Source organism: Heterodontus francisci, chromosome 10, assembly GCF_036365525.1.
Source record: "Heterodontus francisci isolate sHetFra1 chromosome 10, sHetFra1.hap1, whole genome shotgun sequence".
NCBI classification, from domain to species: domain Eukaryota; kingdom Metazoa; phylum Chordata; class Chondrichthyes; order Heterodontiformes; family Heterodontidae; genus Heterodontus; species Heterodontus francisci.
The window spans coordinates 9,852,063-9,874,446 of NC_090380.1; the positions used below are offsets into that span (position 1 = coordinate 9,852,063).

At 43.6% G+C, this 22,384-nt stretch overlaps 1 protein-coding gene across 4 annotated transcripts in view; it reads left to right on the forward strand.

Annotated features, from left to right (window-relative positions):
* The window catches only part of ppef1 (protein phosphatase, EF-hand calcium binding domain 1), a 194,423-nt gene that overhangs the window by 79,015 nt on the left and 93,024 nt on the right, over positions 1 to 22,384 (forward strand). For all 4 annotated transcript variants that reach the window (XM_068039833.1, XM_068039832.1, XM_068039835.1 and 1 more), the window contains exons 8-9: positions 2,371 to 2,417; positions 20,392 to 20,558. In XM_068039833.1, the coding sequence (XP_067895934.1) occupies positions 2,371 to 2,417; positions 20,392 to 20,558 (214 nt within the window). The remainder of the gene's footprint in view (positions 1 to 2,370; positions 2,418 to 20,391; positions 20,559 to 22,384) is intronic.

The window sequence follows — 22,384 nt, forward strand, 5'->3', positions numbered from 1 at the left end:
CGGTGCTGGGACAATTGCTGTTCACTTACGTAATTACTCTAGACTCTGGTTTCAGAAGGACTATTTCAAAATTTGCAGATGATGTCAAATTGGGGTATTAATAAAGAGAAGGACTGTGAGGAAATATAAGGTAATGTTAAACTTGCAAAATGGGAATGTAAATGGCGGAAGAATTCTGATGTGGATAATTACGAGGTTTGAAAATAAGAATCAAAAAAGGCACGAAAGGTTCTAGAGATACAGATACACATTATGAAAAGTAACAATGCAGGTTAACAAAGTCATAAAAAGTGTAAAGAAACCACTGGTTTCTGGAAGAATAGAATTCAAAGCAGACAGGTTATCTTCAATGTACATAGAACCTTGGTAAGACCACATGTCGAGTACTTAAGAGTAAAATTATGAAGGGGTTTGATAGGGTAGAGAAAATGTTTCCAATTGTGAGTTGGACCAAAACAAGGGGTTATAAATATAAGCCAGCCACTAATAAATCCAGCATTGAATTCAGGAGAAACTTTGTTACCCACATATTCATCCAGGCAGCTGGTCTCCCTCAATTCACCCAGGCAGCCTGTGTTGTGATCTCTCCCCGGGTGGTGCTCGCAGTATTGTTTAAGGTGCTGTTACCACCGAGGTGGGAGGAGTGTACTGTTTTTCTAGTTCCACTTCTACATGGGTCACAGCATATATTTAAATTGTTTCCCACTTACCAATATGGTCAATCATAGAATAAAAGCAAAATACTGCGGATGCTGGAAATCTGAAATAAAAACAAGAAATGCTGCAACCACTCAGCAGGTCTGGCAGCATCTGTGAAAAGAGAAGCAGAGTTAACGTTTCGGGTCAGTGACCCTTCTTCGGAACGTGGTCAATCATAGAATCTATTTTTATCCCAGAATAAAACACGCCAACCAGGTTTCTTTAATAGACAACAAAATTATCAGTTTATTATAAAACAAGTCTTAACCAGTAATGAACTAAAGCATAAACGCACACATACCTTAGCCACACACACACGCACGCACACATGTACACACACACACACTCTCTCTCTCTCTAACCAGAATAATAAAGGGATTTTTGTTTTTAGAGCTCTATTACAGACAAAAAAAAAACACTTGGCCTGAATACTTCATTCTTGAAGAAACAGTCGATGAGATAAGTTGTGTTCCAAAACTGGCATACAGTCTGGCCTCCGAGTACATGTAGCTGGGTCACTGGGATCTGTTAGAACAGTTCTTTTCAGGTGGCATTGAGAATTAATTTAGCAGGCTTCTCTTCAAAGACAGGGGATGAGATGAGATGAGTTGACACAGTGGATGTCTCAGGTTCTTTTAGAGAGGTATTGGAAAGCTGAGCTGGATTGTGTCTTCTCACCTTCCTCAGAAGTTCTCTTCTTTCCTTGGAAGTTCTCTCCCTTTTTATACAGTCGAACCCCAACTCAAAACAATTCAAAAGTGAAATCGACAACAGGAGGTCAACCTTTTGACCTTCTTCAGTCTTGACCTGTCACTTCTTTGTAAACAACTTCTCCAGGTGTCCAAAGTACTCTGTTGTTTATTGAGCTGGAAGTCAGGCAGTTTCCTGAAAAGGCTTATTGTTGCTGGAAGTCTCCTCCCACACACTCTCTTTGTCTCCTCCCAAACACTCTGTCTCTCTCTCTCCTCCCACACTCTCTCTCTCTCTCTCTCTCTACTCCCACACTCTCTCTGGAAAGGCTTATTTTCCTCACAAGACCTCTCAGTGCCCCTTTAAAAAAAAACATATCCAGGGACTGTTTTTCAAAGTCAAGTGGCTTTTACATGACTCCTTTGAAAACCCCAAAGTTTAACATTTCTTCAATCTTTTGAAAATGAATCCTCAAAAAATATATTTAACAAAACACTGAGGCGCTTTCATAACATTGTGAACCACAGGATCACTGATCATTCGAATCTGCTTCTCTTGTGAGTGCTCGGCCAGGCTCCATGGGAGGTGCAGTTATTCACCTCTTGGTTTGTCAGCTGACCCTGCCCAAGAAATAGTAGCCCTGGCAAGGGTTTATGGGACAACGTCCTAGTGGTCGGGAAGGAGTCCATCTCTTACTCCATCCTTCTCGCTGAGGAAATCCGATCGAAATTGGTCAACGATAAAGGAACACTGGAGAGGAAAAAAGGGTCGTGTTTCTTTTAAATAACAGATTGTTGCTTGATTACAACAACCCTAAAAACTGGAAAAGACTGAATGTTGTAATTCAGTAGATTTCTCTGGTTGATCAATGTTTTCATTGTTCTTTTTGTAGTTGTGGAGAATATAACACTTTGTAACTAATTTCAAAACTCAACTTGATATATAAGCTTACCAAATACTCTCTTTTTGTGATGGTTGCAGGAGATTTACATGGGAAACTAGATGACCTGCTGTTAATATTCTACAAGGTAAGAAAGGTAGTTCATTTTTGAGTGATGTTACTTGTTACATGTTTGAAATGTGTGTCATCACCTCGTGAAAAAGTGCTGGATATTTCACTAGGTAATATAAAGTGCCTCAGTTTTTTTATAATGCCACAAAATAACTGATCTGCCACAAGGAACAAATATATCAGTAAATTACTGAAATGCATATTATCATTTCTTGGGAGTTGAGTGAAGGTTTGTACTTGAGATGAAGGATGCAATGCTTTCAACTTTTTGCATTCTATGTTAGTGGCAAGCATCACAGATTTAGTTATGGCATGGGCAAACTCTCACTCTTTCTTCCAACAATGTCACTTTATCCCAACCTGAGAAGGTGCCCCTCTTGTAAGTGTGTAACAGTTCAAATTTCCACATTCATAGTTTTTGTATCTTCTCTGAATGAGATTGCTCTTGTTGTAGTACCGAGCCTTTCAACTGGAGTCACCATGCTCCTGAAGGCTTCCCCCATCAGTTTCTCCATTCACTGATCTTAAACTGAATCAGGACTATATTGAAAAGTGCCAGTGCTCTGATTCCCCTCGCCCATCTGACCATCATAAGATCATAAGAAATATGAGCAGGAGTAGCACATTCAGCCCCTCTAGCCTGCTCCGCCATTCAATAAGATCATGGTAGATCTGATTGCGGCCTTAATTCCACTTTTCTGCCTGCCGCCCATAACCCTTGACTCCCTTTAGATCAAAAATCTGTCTAACTCAGCCTTGAATATATTCAATGACCCAGCCTCCACTGCTCTCTGGGGAAGAGAATTCCAAACACTAACAACACTCTGAGAGAAGAAATTCTTCCTCATCTCTGTCTTAAAAGGGAGACCCCTTAATTTGAAACTGTGCCCCTAGTTCTAGATTCCCCCACAAGGGGAAACAATCTCTCAACATCTACCCTGTCATGATGCCTGTCTAAAGTAAAACCACTTCACTTCCGGGGTCCGTATCCCTCTATTCCCATCCTATTCATGTATTTTTCAAGATACCTCTCGAGCGTCGCTATCGTATCTGCTTCCACCACCTCCCCCGGCAGCAAGTTCCAGGCTCTCACCACCCTCTGTGTAAAAACATTTGCCTCGCACATCCCCTGTAAACTTTGCCCCTCTCACCTTAAACCTATGTCCCCTAGTAACTGACTCTTACACCCTGGGAAAAAGCTGCTGACTATCCACTCTGTCCACGCCACTCATAACTTTGTAAACCTCTATCATGTCGCCCCTCCACCTCCGTCATTCCAGTGAAAACAATCTGAGTTTATCCAACCTCTCCTCATAGCTAATGCCCTCCAGACCAGGCAACATCCTGGTAAACCTCTTCTATACCCTTTCCAAAGCCTCCACATCCTTCTGGTAGTGTGGCGACAAGAATTGCACGCAATATTCCAAGTGTGGCCTAACTAAAGTTCTGTACAGCTGCAGCATGACTTGCCAATTTTTATACTCAATGCCCAAACCGATGAAGGCAAGCATGCCGTATACCTTCTTGACTACCTTATCCACCTGCGTTGCCACTTTCAGTGACCTGTGGACCTGTATGCCCAGATCTCTCTGCCTGTCAATACTCCTAAGGGTTCTGCCATTTACTGTATACCTCCCACCTGCATTAGACCTTCCAAAATGCATTACCTCACATTTGTCCGGATTAAACGCCATCTGCCATTTCTCCGCCCAAGTCTCCAACCGATCTATATCCTGCTGTATCCTCTGACAATCCTCATCACTGTCCACAACTCCACCAACCTTTGTGTCGTCCGCAAATTTACTAATCAGACCAGCTACATTATCCTCCAAATCATTTATATATACTACAAACAGCAAAGGTCCCAGCACTGATCCCTGCGGAACACCACTAGTCACATCCCTCCATGCAGAAAAACACCCTTCCACTGCTACCCTCTGTCTTCTATGACAGAGCCAGTTCTGTATCTATCTTGCCAGCTCATCTCTGATCCCGTGTGACTTCACCTTTTGTACCAGTCTGCCATGAGGGACCTTGTCAAAGGCTTTACTGAAGTCCATGTAGACAATATCCACTGCCCTTCCTTCATCAATCATCTTCGTCACTTCCTCGAAAAACTCGATCAAGTTAGTGAGACACGACCGTCCCTTCACAAAACCATGCTGCCTCTCGCTAATAAGTCCTTTTGTTTCCAAATGGGAGTAAATCCTGTCCCGAAGAATCCTCTCCAATGGTTTCTCTACCACTGACGTAAGGCTCACCGGCCTGTAATTTCCTGGATTATCCTTGCTACCCTTCTTAAACAAAGGAACAACATTGGCTATTCTCCAGTCCTCTGGGACCTCACCTGTAGCCAATGAGGATACAAAGATTTCTGTCAAGGCCCCAGCAATTTCTTCCCTTGCGTCCCTAAGTATTCTGGGGTAGATCCCATCAGGCCCTGGTGACGTATCTACCTTAATGCTTTGCAAGATGCCCAACACCACCTCCTTTTTGATATCGACATGACCCAAACTATCTACACTCCCTTCCCTAGACTCATCATCCACCAAGTCCTTCTCTTTGGTGAATACTGATGCAAAGTACTCATTTAGTACCTCACCCATTTCCTCTGGCTCCACACATAGATTCCCTCCTCTGTCCTTGAGCAGGCCAACCCTTTCCCTGGCTCCCCTCTTGCTCTTGATATACATATAAAAAGTCATAATAATATCATATATTATAATCTCTAATTCTTCTAAACTCAATTAGTATAGGCCCAACATGCTCAACCTTTCCTCATAAGACAAGCCCCTCATCCCAGGAATCAGCCTAGTGAACCTTCTCTGAACTGTTTCTAATGCAAGTATATCTCTCCATCCATCTTGCAATACATGCCAACATTGCATTTGCTTTCCTAATTACTTGCTGCATCTGCATGATAACTTTTTGTGAATCATGTACAAGGCATACGGCATGCTTGCCTTCATCGGTCGGGGCATAGAGTATAAAAATTGGCAAGTCATGTTGCAGCTGTACAGAAACTTAGTTAGGCCACACTTAGAATATTGCTTGCAATTCTGGTCGCCACACTACCAGAAGGACGTGGAGGCTTTGGAGAGGGTACAGAGGAGGTTTACCAGGATGTTGCCTGGTCTGGAGGGCATTAGCTATGAGGAGAGGTTGGAAAAACTCTGATTGTTTTCACTGGAACGACAGAGGTGGAGGGGCGACATGATAGAGGTTTACAAAATTATGAGTGGCATGGACAGAGTGGATAGTCAGAAGCTTTTTCCCAGAGTGGAAGAGTTAGTTACTAGGGGACATAGCTTTAAGGTGTGAGGGGCAAAGTTTACAGGGGATGTGCGAGGCAAGTTTTTTACACAGAGGGTGGTGAGTGCCTGGAACCTGCTGCCAGGGGAGGTGGTGGAAGCAGATACGATAGCGACGTTTAAGAGACATCTTGACAAATACATGAATAGGAAGGGAATAGAGGGATATGGGCCCCGGAAGTGCAGAAGGTTTTAGTTTAGGCAGGAATCAGGATCGGCGCAGGCTTGGAGGGCTGAATGGCCTGTTCCTGTGCTGTACTGTTCTTTGTTCTTTGTTCTTTGACACCCAGATCCCTCTGTACCACAGCATTCTGCAGACTCTCCATTTAAATAATATTCAACTTTTCTATTCTGCCCGGGACATTTTCCCACATTATACTCCATTTGCCAAATTTTGGTCCACTCGCTCAACCTATCTATATCTCTTTGCAGACACTTTGTATCCTCCTCATTGTTTGCTTTTCTATCTATCTTTGTATTGTCTGCAAATTTGGCTACAATACATTCAGTCTCTTCATCCAAGTTATTAATATAGATCGTTAATAGTTGAGGCCCCAGCACTGATCCCTGTGGCACTCCACTGCTTACAGTTAGTCATCCTGAAAATAACCCATTTAATTCTATTTCCTCTTAGTGAGCCAGTCCATGCTAATATATCACCGCCAGCACCATGAGCTCTTATCTTGTGTAGTAAGTTTTTATGTGGTACCTTATCAAATGCCCGTTGGAAATAGAAATACACTACATCTACTGGTTCTCCTTTATCCACCCTACTTGTTACATCCTCAAATAACTTTGTCAAGCATAATTTCCCTTTCACAAAATCCTTGTTCTGGCCAGGTGGATGATTATGGGGCTGGTTTTCACTGTATATCTCCAAACTGAACAAAGCAAGTGTTTTTGTTATTAGTGTTTTTAACCCCTTGCGTTTTATTTGCAAAATAAACAGTGACCGGGTTTCTTGTAGGTTTAAAACAGCAGATTAAATATTTATTAAACCATACTCATTTCCCAAAAATGTTTGCATTCATCAGGGTTTCTGATGAACAAAATTGATGCTCATGGAATTGGAGGGTCAGTGTCCAATTGGATAAAAAAATTTGGCTTAAGGACAGAAAAAAGTGAGTCACAGAAATGGTTTGTTTTTCAGACTGGGGGATGATAGACAGTTGTGTTCCCCAAGGGTCAGTGCTGGGACCAATGCTTTTTTTTTTACTATATGTGAATGAATTGGATCTGGGAATATAGAATATAACCTCAAAATTTGCTGACGATTAACTTGGAGGTGAGGCAAACAGTGAGGATGATACGAACCACCTGCAACAGGACATTGATAGGCTAGCAGAATGGGCAGACAAGTGGCAGGTAAAATTTATTACTGACAGTTGTGAAGTGGTGCATTTTGGCAGAAGGAATAGGGAGAGGCAATATATACTAATGGGACAGTTCTAAAGAGTGTGCAGGAATGGAGGGACCTGGGATGCATATGCATCAATCTTTGAAGGTGGCAGGACCTATTGAGAAAGTGGTTAGTAAAGCATATGGGATCTTGGGTTTCATAAATAGAGACATTGAGTACAAAAACAGGGAAGGTCTTGTCTCATTGTTGAGTATAGGTGTGATTATCTGCTGCATTTCCATGTAGATGAGGCTTATTTGGTTTTTAGTCCTCATAGACACGAATGTTGATTTGAGTGCAAGAGATGCGAGGGTTATGTGTCTTGTCCTCCATTTTGTTGACAGCACATGTATCAGTCTTTGACAAATTGTTCCAATATTCATAACTCTTCAGTTTGGTTCTGTATTTTTATCGCTCACTTCTCGTGAATGTGACACCATTGTTATGACCAGGTGAGAACGGTGTCTAGGGGTCTCTTTCAGCCTTCACCTGGTCTTATTGTAACAGGGTTTAGATTTTTAAACACTGTTTTGAGCTCCCCCTGGTGAATTGGTGAATTCTTGTTCACCACTTTCCAATTGTAAGGCAAAGAAATGAGCATAAACAGGCTTTCATAGGTTTAAAGAAGAAAAGTGAAATTTATTAAACCTTACACTTAAACTCTAATTCGCTTAACGCCTACGGATACTCGCCGGGCCCCACGCTGGCATGTGCACGTGATAAACACCTGCAAATAGAGACAAAAGAGCGGAAAAAAAATAAAGTAGAGAGGTTTGAGGTAATATCAGAACAGTTTCTTGTTACTGTGCTTCGAGCTCACTGTAGTCCTTTTGTAGGTAGTCTTGCTTTTCATTGGGGCCCAGTATTCTTCTTAAACCTTGTTCACTGTAGGAGACTTTTCTCTCTTGGGGTTCATGTGTCTTCAGTGGGTCTTCAGTTCCATGAGAAAGAGATGGGAGCAGACAGGAGAGAGAAGTTCTCAGTCCAGGAGCAAAGAGCTTTGAGTTCAAATTCTCTGTGGCAAGTTTAAATTCAAGAAATCCAACAGCCAGTTAGTCATGTGACTAAACGCCAAGTCTTCTGTGTATTGGAGAAGCTGGTTCCTTTGTTCAACACTGTCTGCCAGGGTGCGAGGGGCCTGGCAGTTCCTTGTGATAGGCCCTCTTTTCTTCCCAGCCACAATTTTAAGTTTGAATATTCATGTGGCGAAATAATGTGTGCCTCATTCTTGGCAGGTGGGGGCCTGTATGACACCATGTGAACTCTGCTTGATTGTATTATGATTTTCTAAATATCCTGCTACTACTTCCTTAATACTGGATTCTATCATTTTCCCAATGACCGATGTTCGGCTAGCTAGCCTATAGTTTCTGCTTTCTGTCTCCTTCCTTTCTTCCGTAGAGGTGTTGCATTTGCGGTTTTCCAATCTGCTGGGACCTTTCCAGAATCTAGGGAATTTTGGAAGATTACAACTAATGTATCCACTATCTTGGCAGCCACTTCCTTTTAGGCCCTTGGATGCAGGTCATCAGATCAGGGGACTTGTCAGCCTTTAGTCCCATTAGTTTTCCTGGTACTTTTTCTCTAGTGATAGTTTTAAGTTCCTCCCTCCCTTTTGCCTCTTGATTTTCTACTATTCTCGGGATGCTTTTTTGTGTCTTCTACTGTGAAGACAGGTGCAAAATACTTGTTTAAAGTCTCTGCAATTTCCTTCCCCAGTCTCATCCTCTAAGGGATCAACACTTACTTTAGCTACTCTCTTCCTTTTTATATATTTGAAGAAGCTTTTTCTGTCTGTTTTTATATTTCTTGTTAGTTTACTCTCATATTCTAATTTCTCCCTTTTTTTTAGTCATCCTCTGCTGGTTTCTAAAATGTTCCCAATTTTCTGGTCTTTGCAGCATTGTACACATTTTCTTTCTATTTGATACCATCCTTAACTTTTTTAGTTAGCCATGGTGCATCCTTCTCATATAGTCTTCCTTTCTCAATGGAATATATCTTTGTTGAGAGTTATGAAATAGCTCCTTAAATGTCTGCCACTGTTTCTCTACTGTCTTACCTTTTCACCCATTGTCCCAATCCACTTTAGCTAACTCTGTCTTCATAGCCTTGTAATTGCCTTTATTTAAGTTTGAGACACTAGTCTCAGACCCAAATTTCTCGCCCTCAAACTGAATGAAATTCTATCATGTTCTGACCGCCCTTGCCTAGAGGATCCTTTACTTTGTAGTCTTTAATTAATCCTGTCTCATTACACATTACCAGGTCTAAAATAGCTTGTTCTTGGGTTGGCTCCAGAATGTATTGTTCTAAGAAACTGTCCCGATTACACTCTATAACTCATCCTCCAGGCTACATTTGCCAATTTGATTAGTCAAATCTATATGAAGATTAAAATTGCCCATTTAAAATTATTGCAGTACCTTTCTTGCAAACCCACATTATTTCTTGATTTATGCTCTGTCCTACAGTGTAACTACTGTTAGGGGGCCTATAAACTATTCCCACCGGTGATTTCTTTCCTTTGCTATTTCTTATCTCCATCCAAACTGATTCTATATCTTGGTCTTCTGAACCGAGATTATTTCTCACACTTGTACTGATCTTATCCTTTATTAACAGAGCTACTCCACCTCCTTTTCCTTTCCTTCTGTCTTTCCAAAATGTCAAATCCCCTTGAATATTCAGTTCCCTGCCTTGGTCACCTTGCAACTATGTCTCTGTAATGGCTATCATACTATACTCAGTACAGTTCAGCGCATGGGTAAGGCTTCCACTGCTATGTCCAGACTGGCCAAGAGAGTGTGGGAAAATGGCGCACTGACACGGAACACAAAAGTCCGAGTGTATCAGGCCTGTGTCCTCAGTACCTTGCTCTACGGCAGCGAGGCCTGGACAACGTATGCCAGCCAAGAGCGACGTCTCAATTCATTCCATCTTCGCTGCCTTCGGAGAATACTTGGCATCAGGTGGCAGGACTATATCTCCAACACAGAAGTCCTTGAAGCGGCCAACACCCCCAGCTTATACACACTACTGAGTCAGCGGCGCTTGAGATGGCTTGGCCATGTGAGCCGCATGGAAGATGGCAGGATCCCCAAAGACGCATTGTACAGCGAGCTCGCCACTGGTATCAGACCCACCGGCCGTCCATGTCTCCGTTATAAAGACGTCTGCAAACGCGACATGAAATCGTGTGACATTGATCACAAGTCGTGGGAGTCAGTTGCCAGCATTCGCCAGAGCTGGCGGGCAGCCATAAAGACAGGGCTAAATTGTGGCGAGTCGAAGAGACTTAGTAGTTGGCAGGAAAAAAGACAGAGGCGCAAGGGGAGAGCCAACTGTGCAACAGCCCCAACAAACAAATTTCTCTGCAGCACCTGTGGAAGAGCCTGTCACTCCAGAATTGGCCTTTATAGCCACTCCAGGCGCTGCTTCACAAACCACTGACCACCTCCAGGCGCGTATCCATTGTCTCTCGAGATAAGGAGGCCCAAAAGAGACTATACTCATGAATTTCTATTTGTGCTATCAGTTCATCCACCTTGTTACGAATGCTGCATGCATTCAAATGAAGAGCCTTTAATTCTTTTTACCATTTTCCCCACTCTGACCTTATTTGCTGGTGTACTCTTATGTTTGTACGCTCTGTCCCTTCCTGTCACACTCTGTTTATCATTACCTGTATCACTACTCTGCACTGTTGCCGTGTCCTTTCTCGTTGACCTTTTTAGGTTTCCATTCATGTGAGCCCTCCCCCCACACCATTTAGTTTAAAGCTCTCTCTCTACAGCCCTAGTTATATGATTTGCCAGAACACTGGTCTCAGCGCTGTTCAGGTGAAGGCCATCCCAATGGTACAGCTCCCTCTTTCCCCAGTACTGGTGCCAGTGCCCCATGAATCAATGCTCATTTCTCCCACACCAATCTTTGATCCATGCATTTAACTCTCTAATCTTATTTACCTACTCCAATTTGCTCGTGGCTCAGGTAATAATCCAGAGAGTTATACCTTTGAGATTCTGCTTTTTAATTTAGCCCCTAGTTGCTCATACTCCCTATGCAGAACCTCTTTCTTAGTCCTACCTATGTCGTTGGTACCCATGTTGACCGCGACAACTGAACCCATCCCCTCCCACTCCAAGTTCCTCTCCAGCCCCGAGGAGATGTCCTTAACCCTGTCACCGGGCAGGCAACACAGCCTTCGGGACTCACGCTCTCGGCTGCTCAGAGCAGTATCTATCCTCCTAACTATACTGTCATCTACTACAACTACATTCCTTTTTACTCCCCCCACTTGAATGTCCCCCTGCACAATGGTGCTATGGACAGTTTGCTCATTCTTCCTGCAGTCCCTGCACTCGGCCACACAAGCTGCAAGAATCTCAAACCTATTGAACAAGTGCAAGGGCTGAGACTCCTCCACTGTTACCTTCTTGATTCCCATACCTGCCTGACTGGTAGCCATACCCTCCTGTCCCTGACCACGGACCAAATCTGAAGTCCCTTGAAAGGAGGTAAGGCTCAGCACCGTCACAAACTGGTCTTGAGGTCAACAAATGCTCCTGTCTGCTCACTGGCACTTTAGTTTTACACAGTGCTAGTGCTTGGGAATACATAAAAACATAAAGATTTATGGCACCCAAGGAGGCCATTCGATCTATCCTGTCCGTGTTGGCTGAAAAACCCTAATCCACTCTAATCCCACTTTCCAACTCTTGGTCTATAGCCCTGTAGGTTATAACATTTCAAGTGCATATCCAAATACTTTTTGAATATTACGAGAGTTTCTGCCTCTACCACCCTTTCAGGCTGTCAATTCCAGATCCCCACCATGCTCTGGATGAAAAAAATTATTCTTCAACTCCCCTCTCGTGCTTCTGCCAGTTGCTTTAAATTTTTTTTAATTTTTATTTATTCATTCATTGAATGTGGACGTCGCTGGCCAGGCCAGCATTTATTGCCCATCCCTAATTGCCCTTGAGAAGGTGGTGGTGAGCTGCCTTCTTGAACCGCTGCAGTCCATGTGAGGTAGGTACACCCACAGTGCTGTTAGGAAGGGAGTTCCAGGATTTTGACCCAGCGACAGCGAAGGAACGGCAATATAGTTCCAAGTCAGGATGGTGTGTGACTTGGAGGGGAACTTGCAGGTGGTGGTGTTCTCACGTATGTGCTGCCCTTGTCCTTCTAGTTGGTAGTGGTCTGGAAGGTGCTGTCTAAGGAGCCTTGGTGCAATGCTGCAGAGCATCTTGTAGATGGTACACACTGCTGCCACTGTGCGTCGGTGGTGGAGGGAGTGAATGTTTGTAGATGGGGTGCTAATCAAGCAGGCTGCTTTGTCCTGGATGGTGTCAAGTTTCTTGAGTGTTGTTGGAGCTGCACCCATCCAGGCAAGTGGAGAGTTACTCACTGCAGATTTTCCAGCCTCTGACCTGCTCTTGTAGGCACAGCATGTATGAGGCTGGTCCAGTTCAGGTTCTGGTCAATGGTAGCCCCTAGGATGTTGATAGTGGGGGATTCAGTGATGGTAATGCCGTTGCATGTCAAGGGGAGATAGTTAGATTCTCTCTTGTTGGAGATGGTCATTGCCTGGCACTTGTGTGGCGCGAATGTTACTTGCCACTTATCAGCCCAAGCCTAGATGTTGTCCAGGTCTTGCTGCATTTCTACACGGACTGCTTCAGCATCTGAGGAGTCACGAATGGTGCTGAACATTGTGCAATCATCAGCGAACATCCCCACTTCTGACCTTAATATTGAAGGAAGGTCATTGATGAAGCAGCTGAAGATGGTTGGGCCTAGGACACTACCCTGAGGAACTCCTGCAGTGATATCCTCGAGCTCAGATGATTGACTTCCAACAACCACAACCATCTTCCATTGTGCTAGGTATGACTCCAACCAGCGGAGGGTTTTCCCCCTGATTCCCATTGACCTCAGTTTTGCTATGGCTCCTTGATGCCATACTCGGTCAAATGCTGCCTTGATGTCAAGGGCAGTCACTCTCACCTCACCTCTTGAGTTCAGCTCTTTTGTCCATGTTTGAACTAAGACTGTAATGAGGTCAGGAGCTGAGTGGCCCTGGCGGAACCAAACTGAGCGTTCACTGAGCAGGTTGTTGCTAAGCAAGTGCTGCTTGATGGCACTGTTGATGACACCTTCCATCACTTTACTGATGATTGAGAGTAGGCTAATGGGGCGGTAGTTGGCCGGGTTGGATTTGTCCTGCTTGTTGTGTACAGGACATACCTGGGCAATTTTCCACATTGCAGGGTAGATGCCAGTGTTGTAGCTGTACTGGAACAGCTTGGCTAGGGGCGCGGCAAGTTCTGGAGCACAGGTCTTCAGTACTATTGCTGGAATATTGTCAGGGGCCCTAGCTTTTGCAGTATCCAGTGCCTTCAGTCGTTTCTTGATATCACGTGGAGTGAATCGAATTGGCTGAAGTCTGGCATCTGTGATGCTGGGGACTTCAGGAGGAGGCCGAGATGGATCATCAACTCGGCACTTCTGGCTGAAGATTGTTGCAAATGCTTCAGCTTCATCTTTCACACTGATGTGCTGGGCTCCCCCATCATTGAGGATGGGAATATTCGTGGAGCCACTTCCTCCAGTTAGTTGTTTAATTGTCCGCCACCATTCACGGCTGGATGTGGCAGGACTGCAGAGCTTAGATCTGATCCGTTGGTTATGGGATCGCTTAGCTCTGTCTATCGCATGCTGCTTACGCAGTTTGGCATACAAGTAGTCCTGGGTTGTAGCTTCACCAGGTTGACACCTCATTTTGAGGTATCCCTGGTGCTGCTCCTGGCATGCCCTCCTGCACTCTTCATTGAACCAGGGTTGGTGTCCTGGCTTGATGGTAATGGTAGACTGGGGGATATGCCGGGCCATGAGGTTACAGGTTGTGGTTGAGTACAATTCTGCTGCTGCTGATGGTCCACAACGCCTCATGGATGCCCGGTTTTGCATTGCTAGATCTCTTCGAAATTTATCCCATTCAGTGCGGTGATAGTGCCACACAACACGATGGACGGTATCCTCAATGTGAAGGCGGGACTTCGTCTCCACAAGGACTGTGCGGTGGTCACTCCTACCAATACTGTCATGGACAGATGCATCTGCGGCAGGCAGATTGGTGAGGACGAGGTCGAGTATATTTTTCCCTCGTGTTGGTTCCACCACCACCTGCCGCAGACCCCGTCTAGCAACTATGTCCTTTAGGACTCGGCCAGCTCGGTCAGTAGTGGTGCTACCGAGCCACTCTTGCTGATGGACATTCAAGTCCCCCACCCAGAGTACATTTTGTGCCCTTGCCACCCTCAGTGCTTCCTCCAAGTGGTGTTCAACATGGAGGAGTACTGAGTCATCAGCTGAGGGAGGGCGGTAGGTGGTAATCAGTAGGAGGTTACCTTGCCCATGTTTGACCTGATGCCATGAGACTTCATGAGGTCCAGAGGTGATGTTGAGAACACCCAGGGCAACTCCTTCCCTACTGTATACCACTGTGCCACCACCTCCGCTGGGTCTGTCCTGCCAGTGGGACAGGACATACCCGGGTATGGTGATGGCAGTGTCTGGGACATTGTCTGAAAGGTATGATTCCGTGAGTATGACTATGTCAGGCTGTTGTTTGACTAGTCTGTTGGGCAGCTCTCCCAACTTTGGCACAAGCCCCCAGATGTTAGTGAGGAGGACTTTGCAGGGTCGACAGGGCTGGGTTTGCCGTTGTCGTTTCCGGTGCCTAGGTCGATTCCTTCATTCCTTTTTATAGACTTTGTAGTGGTTAGGTACAACTGAGTGGCTTGCTAGACCATTTCAGAGGGCATGTAAGAGTTAACCACATTGCTGTGGGTCTCTGTCCTTTGGTTATTGACCTCTCTGCTAAGGGAAATAGGTCCTTCCTATCCACTGTATCTAGGCCCCTCATAATTTTGTAAACCTCAACTCCAGCCTATCCAGTCTTTCCTCATTTTCTGGATTGAATTCCATTTGTCATTTTTCTGCCCACCTGACCAGTCCATTGATATCTTCCTGCAGTCGACCGCTTTCTTCTTCACTATCAACCACAGAGCCAATTTTTGTATCATCTGCAAACTTCTTAATCATGCCCCCTACATTCAAGTCCAATTAATTCACTAATAGCAAGAGACCTCATCCTGAGTCCTGTAGCCAGAGAGGATTGGAATATGATGGTTTAAGTCTGCACTAGTTCCTCCCAGGTTGTTGTTAGCAGCCTGAGATCCATTTCATCTGGGTCTGGTGATTTATCCACTTTCCAAGACACAAAGATGTTGGCCATCAGGCCAGTTGGTTACTTTACCATCTGGTAAGTACTTTGCGGCAAGGCTAATGGAGAGAGGCAGATACCTTGCAATAGAAAACACCCTTCTTGTTACAGGTAAAGCAGAATGAGTAGAGGAATGGACTGGTGAAACATACAGGAGCATTAGGACTTGAGTTGAGCAGGTATTTTTGACACATCCTAGGGTCTTAAAAGAAGTGGCTGCAGAGGTAGTGGATGCATTAGTTGTGATCTTCCAAAATTCCCTAGATTCTGGAAAGGTCCCAGCAGATTTGAAAATAGCTAATGTAACACTTCTGTTCAGGAAAAGAGGGAGGCAGAAAGCAGGAAACTATAGGCCATTCGCCTATTATCTGTCACAGGGAAAATGCGAGAATCTATTATTAAGGAGGTCATAGCAGGATGTTTAGAAAATCATAAAAACAATCAGGCAGATTCAACATGGTTTTGTGAAAGAGAAATCATGTTTGATTAATTTATTAGAATTTTTTGAGGAAGTAACAAGCAAGGTGGATAAAGGGGAACCTGTGGTCGTGGAGTACTTGGATTTATAAAAGGTGCCACATCAAAGGTTACTGCAAAAAATAAGAGTTCATGGTGTAGGAGGTAACATATTTATGGGCGGCACAGTGGCGCAGTGGTTAGCACCGCAGCCTCACAGCTCCAGGGACCCGGGTTCGATTCTGAGTACTGCCTGTGCGGAGTTTGCAAGTTCTCCCTGTGTCTGCGTGGGTTTCCTCCGGGTGCTCCGGTTTCCTCCCACAGCCAAAGACTTGCGGGTTGATAGGTAAATTGGCCATTATAAATTGCCCCTTGTGTAGGTGGGGATGTGGTAGGGAATATGGGATTACTGCAGGGTTAGTAGAAATGGGTGGTTGTTGGTCGGCACAGACTCGGTGGGCCGAAGGGCCTGTTTCAGTGCTGTATCTCTAAATAAAAATAAATAAATATTAGCACAGACAGAGGATTGATTAGCTAACAGGAAGCAGAGAGTAGGGACAAAGGGGTAATTTTCGAGTTGGCACGATGTTACTAGTAGAGTGCCACAGGGATCAACTATTTACAATCTATATCAATGACTTGGTTGCTAAATTTGCTGATGACACAAAGATAGGTCAGAAGGTAAGTTGTCAAGAGGACATAAGGAGTCTACAAGGGGATATAGCTAGGTTGAGTGACTGGGCAAAAATTTGGCAGATGGAGTATAATGTGGGAAAATATGGACTTGTTCACTTTTCTGTAAGAAGAATAGAAAAGCTGTATACTATTTAAATGGAAAGAGACTGCAGAAATCTGTGGTACAGAGGGATCTGGGTGTCCTGGTACATGAATTGCAAAAACTTAGTATGCAGATACAGCATTGATTAGGAAGGCAAATAAATGTTGTCATTTATTGCAAGGGGAATAGAATATAAAAGTAGGGAAGTTTTGCTACAGCTGTACAGGCCTTGATGAGACCACATCTGGAGTACGGTGTACAGTTTTGGTCTCCTTACCTAAGAAGGCGTTAGGACCATGTGGTGTGATGTGGGTTCCCACTGTTCAACTCCTCACCTGACTGCAGCAAGTGTATTTGTATTAAAGTTTAGCCCCTTGGTGTTTTATTTTTCAAATAAACAGACAGCGCAGTTTTTTTTGTAGGTTTCAAAAAACAGAAAGTCAATTGTTTATTGATCAATACGCCTTATCTCGAAATTGTCGCAACCACATCCATCCACATATTTGTGCTTTCTCTCTCTCTCACACACACACAACACATATAGACACACACACATACACCCAGGAAGAAACAGAGAAAGGACAAGGGAGGTGACCTTTAGTGGGGGGGGGGGGCGGGGGGGAATGTTACAATAAACCTGTTGAATACTCTTGGAAATTGTGTTCTCAATGGATACAGGCCTGAGATGATTGTAAATTTCTCTCTCGATTGAAAGCTCATTTGAACATGGTGAGTTATTTCTAGCTTTCACTGCTACGTAATGTAGATGTGGGATTCTGCAACATGCTTTCTGGCTTGGCTGGAAGCTGATAGGAAGTTGCTTCTATTTCTCTCCCTCTGTCTCTGGCTGTATTTTTTTAAAGCAAAACCATTACCTCTCACCTCCTATTAGGAGACACTCTGGTCTCTGTTTCCCATGGTGATCACACAATGGCCCAGGATGTGGATACTTTACACGTCCTTTGTTTCACAGGAAGACGTTCAATTCTAGAATGTTTTAGGATCGGTGTAGGATGGGTTCAGTTAACACCTCTTAGCTTTGAAGATTTGTTCTTTGTCTTTGTCAGGCAGTTTGAATACGCAAAAGGCCAATTCCTTTTTCCTTTGCTGGTATTATGACCAACCGTTCCAGTAAAAGCCCCCAATCAAAATATACGATTCTGATTGTGGTGGGAGAAACACACTGTTAATTCAATCCCATCCCTCCAAAGATCGCCTAACATATTTTAAACTTTCCAAATTAAAGAAAAACCCAGCCAAATCTATCAGCCCCCGAATGAAGCTAACCAAACCAGGTGTCTTTAAATCAACAGTTTAAATGACTGAGAGCTATTCTTTCAGGTGCTAACACCAGCTGTCAGTCTATGTTCTGTTAGAACAGACTGTCTTCAACTAAAAAAGCCAGTTCAAAATTGAATTGGAACAAATGTATCGCTTGATGTTCAGTCCAAGTGGCTGTATCCAAGGTAAAGAGAATGCACCCTTTGAATTGCAGTCTCCAAATGGCTGCATCCAACAATAACCAAAAATGTACTTTCTCCAACTCCTGAAGCTTGCTGGTTCTTAAAGCAGTACTGATCCTTTGCAAGCCTTAAAGGCACACTGCATATTCCCAGAAAAAAAAAACTACAGGATCATAACAGTGGCCATTTTAGACCATTGATCATCTTTGAAAATAAAGTTTTATTTTTTAAAGATGAAGTCCATTTTTCATAACTCCTTAGAGTTAGTCCGTGATTATTGTATCATCACACTTCCAGTGTGTGTGAAAAGGGATAAAATTGCATTAGAAACAGTTCAGAGAAGGTTCACTCAACTGATTCCTTGGATGAAGGGGTTATCTTATGAGGAAAGGTTAGACAGGTTGGGCCTGTATCCAATGGGCTTTAGAAGAATGAGAGGTGATCTTTTTGAAACACTTAAGATCTTGACAGACTGGAGGATGTTCTACTTATGGGAGAGACTAGAACCAGGGGACACAGTTTAAAAATAAGGGGTGTCTCATTTAAGGTGGAGATGAGGAGAAATCTTTCTCGTTCAGAGGATCGATAGTCTGTGGAATTCCTTTTCTCGGAGAGCAGTGGAGGCTGGCTCATTGAATATATTCCAGGCTGAGTCAGATTCTTGATAGACAAGGGAGTCAAGTGTTGTGGGGGGCAGACAGGAAAGTGGAGTTCAGGGCACATTCAGATCAGACATGATCTTATTGAATGGCGGAGCAGGCTCGAGGGGCCGAATGGCCTACTCCTGCTCCTAATTCATATGCTCAGAGAACTGAGAGTTCTACATAATGAGTCCCTGGTCGCCTTCAGAGCAAGAGCTGACTGTAGTGACAACTTGGGGCCAATTTGTACCTATTAATGGCCAGTTACATACTATATCTCTGTATTAATTTGGACTGCGTAAAGGCGCTGAAACTTACTGATCCTCAAAATCAGCAGATGTTGGAAATTTTCATTCCTATAGACTATGCTGGATTCATAGTTGGAGGTGAAAGAATAATGTTCTCATCTGCCAAATGCAGCCTTAGAAAATTGTGTTCCTTGTAGCTGCCGGTAAATGTAAATATTAGTTGAAGAAACTGTTCCAACCTTTTCTCATAATGGTACAAGGAATAAGGGACAGATTGAAGATTTTGGGCAAAGGATGCAGGGGCAAATGATGAGGAAGCACTTTTTTACATAGTGGGTGGTAATGACCTGGAAGTCACTGCCCAAAAGGGTGATGGAAGCAGAAACAATCACTGACTTCAAAAGGAAATTGGGTAGTCAGTTGATGGAAATAAACTTGCAGGGCTACGCAGATCGAGTGGGGGAGTGGGACTGACTGGACCGCTCTGTGGAAAGCCAGCATGGACAGGATGGGCTGAATGGCCTCCTTCTGTGCTGTGAATGACTGTATGACTCTATGACTTTAATTAGCACTACTAACTGTGAGTCCAGTGTGGAAGCATTGTAGCCTGCACCTCTCCTCATTCCTCTTTCACTGCACTGCTGAGGGAGTCTTGCATTGTCAGAGGTGCTATCTTCAGAGGAGATGTTAAACTAGGGTCAAGTCTGTTCAGGTGGATGTTGTAAATCCCATGGCACTGTTCAAAGAAGATCATAGAAGGACCTGCTAGTGTCGTAACATGACTGGACAGACTAGATGCAGGAAGGATGTTCCCGATGGCGGGGGAGTCCAGGACCAGGTGTAAGCCATTTAGGACTGAGATGAGGAGAGATTTCTTCACCCAGAGAGTGATGAACCTGTGGAATTCTCTACCACGGAAAGCAGTTGAGGCCAAATCATTTAAATATATTCAAGAAAGAGTTAGATATAGTTCTTAGGGATCAAGGGTTACGGGGAGAAAGCGGGAACAGGGTACTGAGTTTGGATGATCAGCCGTGATTGTATTGAATGGCAGTGCAGGCTCGAAGGGCGAATGGCCTACTCCTGCTCCTATTTTTCTATGTTTCTATGTAATCAATATTTATCCCTCAACCAATACCACCAAAATTGGTCAGCTGGTCATTTATCACATTGCTGTTTGTGGGATTCTGCTGTGCACAGTTTTCCCAGATAACAATAATAGCTGCACTTCAGTAATAACTAATTGATTATGAAACACTTTGGGACATGCTGAGGATGTGGAAGATGCTATATAAATGTAATGGTCTTTCTCTTTTCTTTTTAGTTTTACAGATGGAATATTTTAGTATCTTCTAATTGCCTTCAGTTTTCTGTTTAACCCTACATCTTTTGGTTTCACAGAATGGTCTTCCCACCCCAGAGAAACCTTACGTGTTTAACGGGGATTTTGTTGACCGAGGGAAAAATTCCGTGGAGGTTATAATTATCCTGTTTGCATTTCTTCTGATCTACCCAAATGATTTGCATTTAAACAGAGGAAATCATGAGGATCATATTATGAATTTAAGGTGAACACACGTGTGTCTCAGTCATTTTTTTTTGTGACATTATCTGTCTGTAATTAGAGTTTGTAAGTGATCAGTGAATTGACATCTGGACATTTGCAATAACAGTTTTGTATCAGAATATATATATTTAAATATAAATTCATTGAAGCTGCACTGCCAGAGGGGAGCTTCACCTGGTGGGAGGGTAAGAATCAGCGCAACACAATCTGCTCCATCTCTTACTTGCACTCCTGTCGAGGTGTGGTCACCCATTTGAAATATAGCAAGGGTACATTTACCTGAGTACAAGTAAGATTTCAGTTAATGCAGAAAACATAACTGATGTATAAATACTTTCTGGTTTCTTTTGTCCTAGAAATCTCCCCAACAGAATTCTGTGCAGCCTTCAAGAGAACATGAATGCACTGCCTGATAGGGTCATGGAAGCAGATTCAATAGTAACTTTCCAAAGGGAATTGGATAAATACTTGAATGGGAAGAAATTATAAGGCTATGGGTAAAGAGAAGGGGGCAGTGGCATTAATTGGATAACTTTTCAAAGAGCTGACAAAGACACGATGGGATGAATAGCCAACTTCTGTGAACAACGATTCTATGATTGTTTGATTTAGCTTTCAGTGGATTATTCATTTTGGGAATATAACCAGTTTAGCAAACAGAAAGCAAAATCAGGCTCTGAAATTTATATAGCTTTGGGGTGATTTTAACTCTCTTCACCTTGTGGAATTTGGGCAGTTAAAACCCATTCGGGAGGAACCAGGAGTTGGCAGTTCCTCTTTTTAACCTGCTCAACTGAGCAGGCGACCAGGACAGTCACCCAAAGCCAGTGGGTCCTTTTTCATATATGCATGTCGGATCCTGATGACATCATTGGGATTGGGCTGTAATTTTAACTTTTAACTAAACTTCAGTGAGGCTCACACCAATGGGAAAGATATTTGGAGGCAAAATCATAGCATCAAACAGCACAGAAGGAGGCCATTCAGCCCATTGTACCTGTGTTGGCTCTTTACAAGATCTATGTCAACTATTCCCACTTCCTTACTCTTTTACCCCATAGCCCTGCAAATTTTCTCCTTCAAGTATTTATTAAATACCCTTTTAAAAATTGCTATTGAATCTGCTTCCACCATGTTTTCAGGCAGTGCATTCCAGATCATCATAACTCGCTTTGTTCAAAAAAATTCTCATCTCATCTCTCAGAAAATGCACAAAATGATTTTTTTAAAAAACTCTTTTGTTTTACACTTGCTTTGTGATGTCAGCAGGAGAAGTGATACTCCTCCTAGCTTCACAAGAAAAACATAGGCACTCCTGCTGTGAAATTGCCCCTTCCCCCACTGCCCGATCACGAGTCTCCGGCAGCTGATTCCACCATCCCTCCGGGCTCTGTGTCTGATCTCTGGAGGAAGCAAATGGCCACTGATCGGCGCTGACTAGGTGAAAAATTGGCTGATGGCATGTAAATGAGGCCCATAAGTTAATTGAGGCCAGGGCCTCATTTCTTGAAGAAGTACCTGACTTTCTATTGATTTGTTTGTAAAACCAATTGCACTTGATTACGGATTTTTGCACAGAAAGTGGAAATTATTTTGCTTGTCTTCAGGACTGCACAAAGGATTTCCTTGCCCCTTTCGAACATACAAACACTTATTTCTCCTTTGCTTTCATTTCAAAGAAATTTCCAATCCTGATTGGGTACGTGTACAACTGGAGTATTGTGTCCAGTGTATTGTGGCGGCACAGTGGCGCAGTGGTTAGCACCGCAGCCTCACAGCTCCAGGGACCCGGGTTCAATTCTGGGTACTGCCTGTGTGGAATTTGCA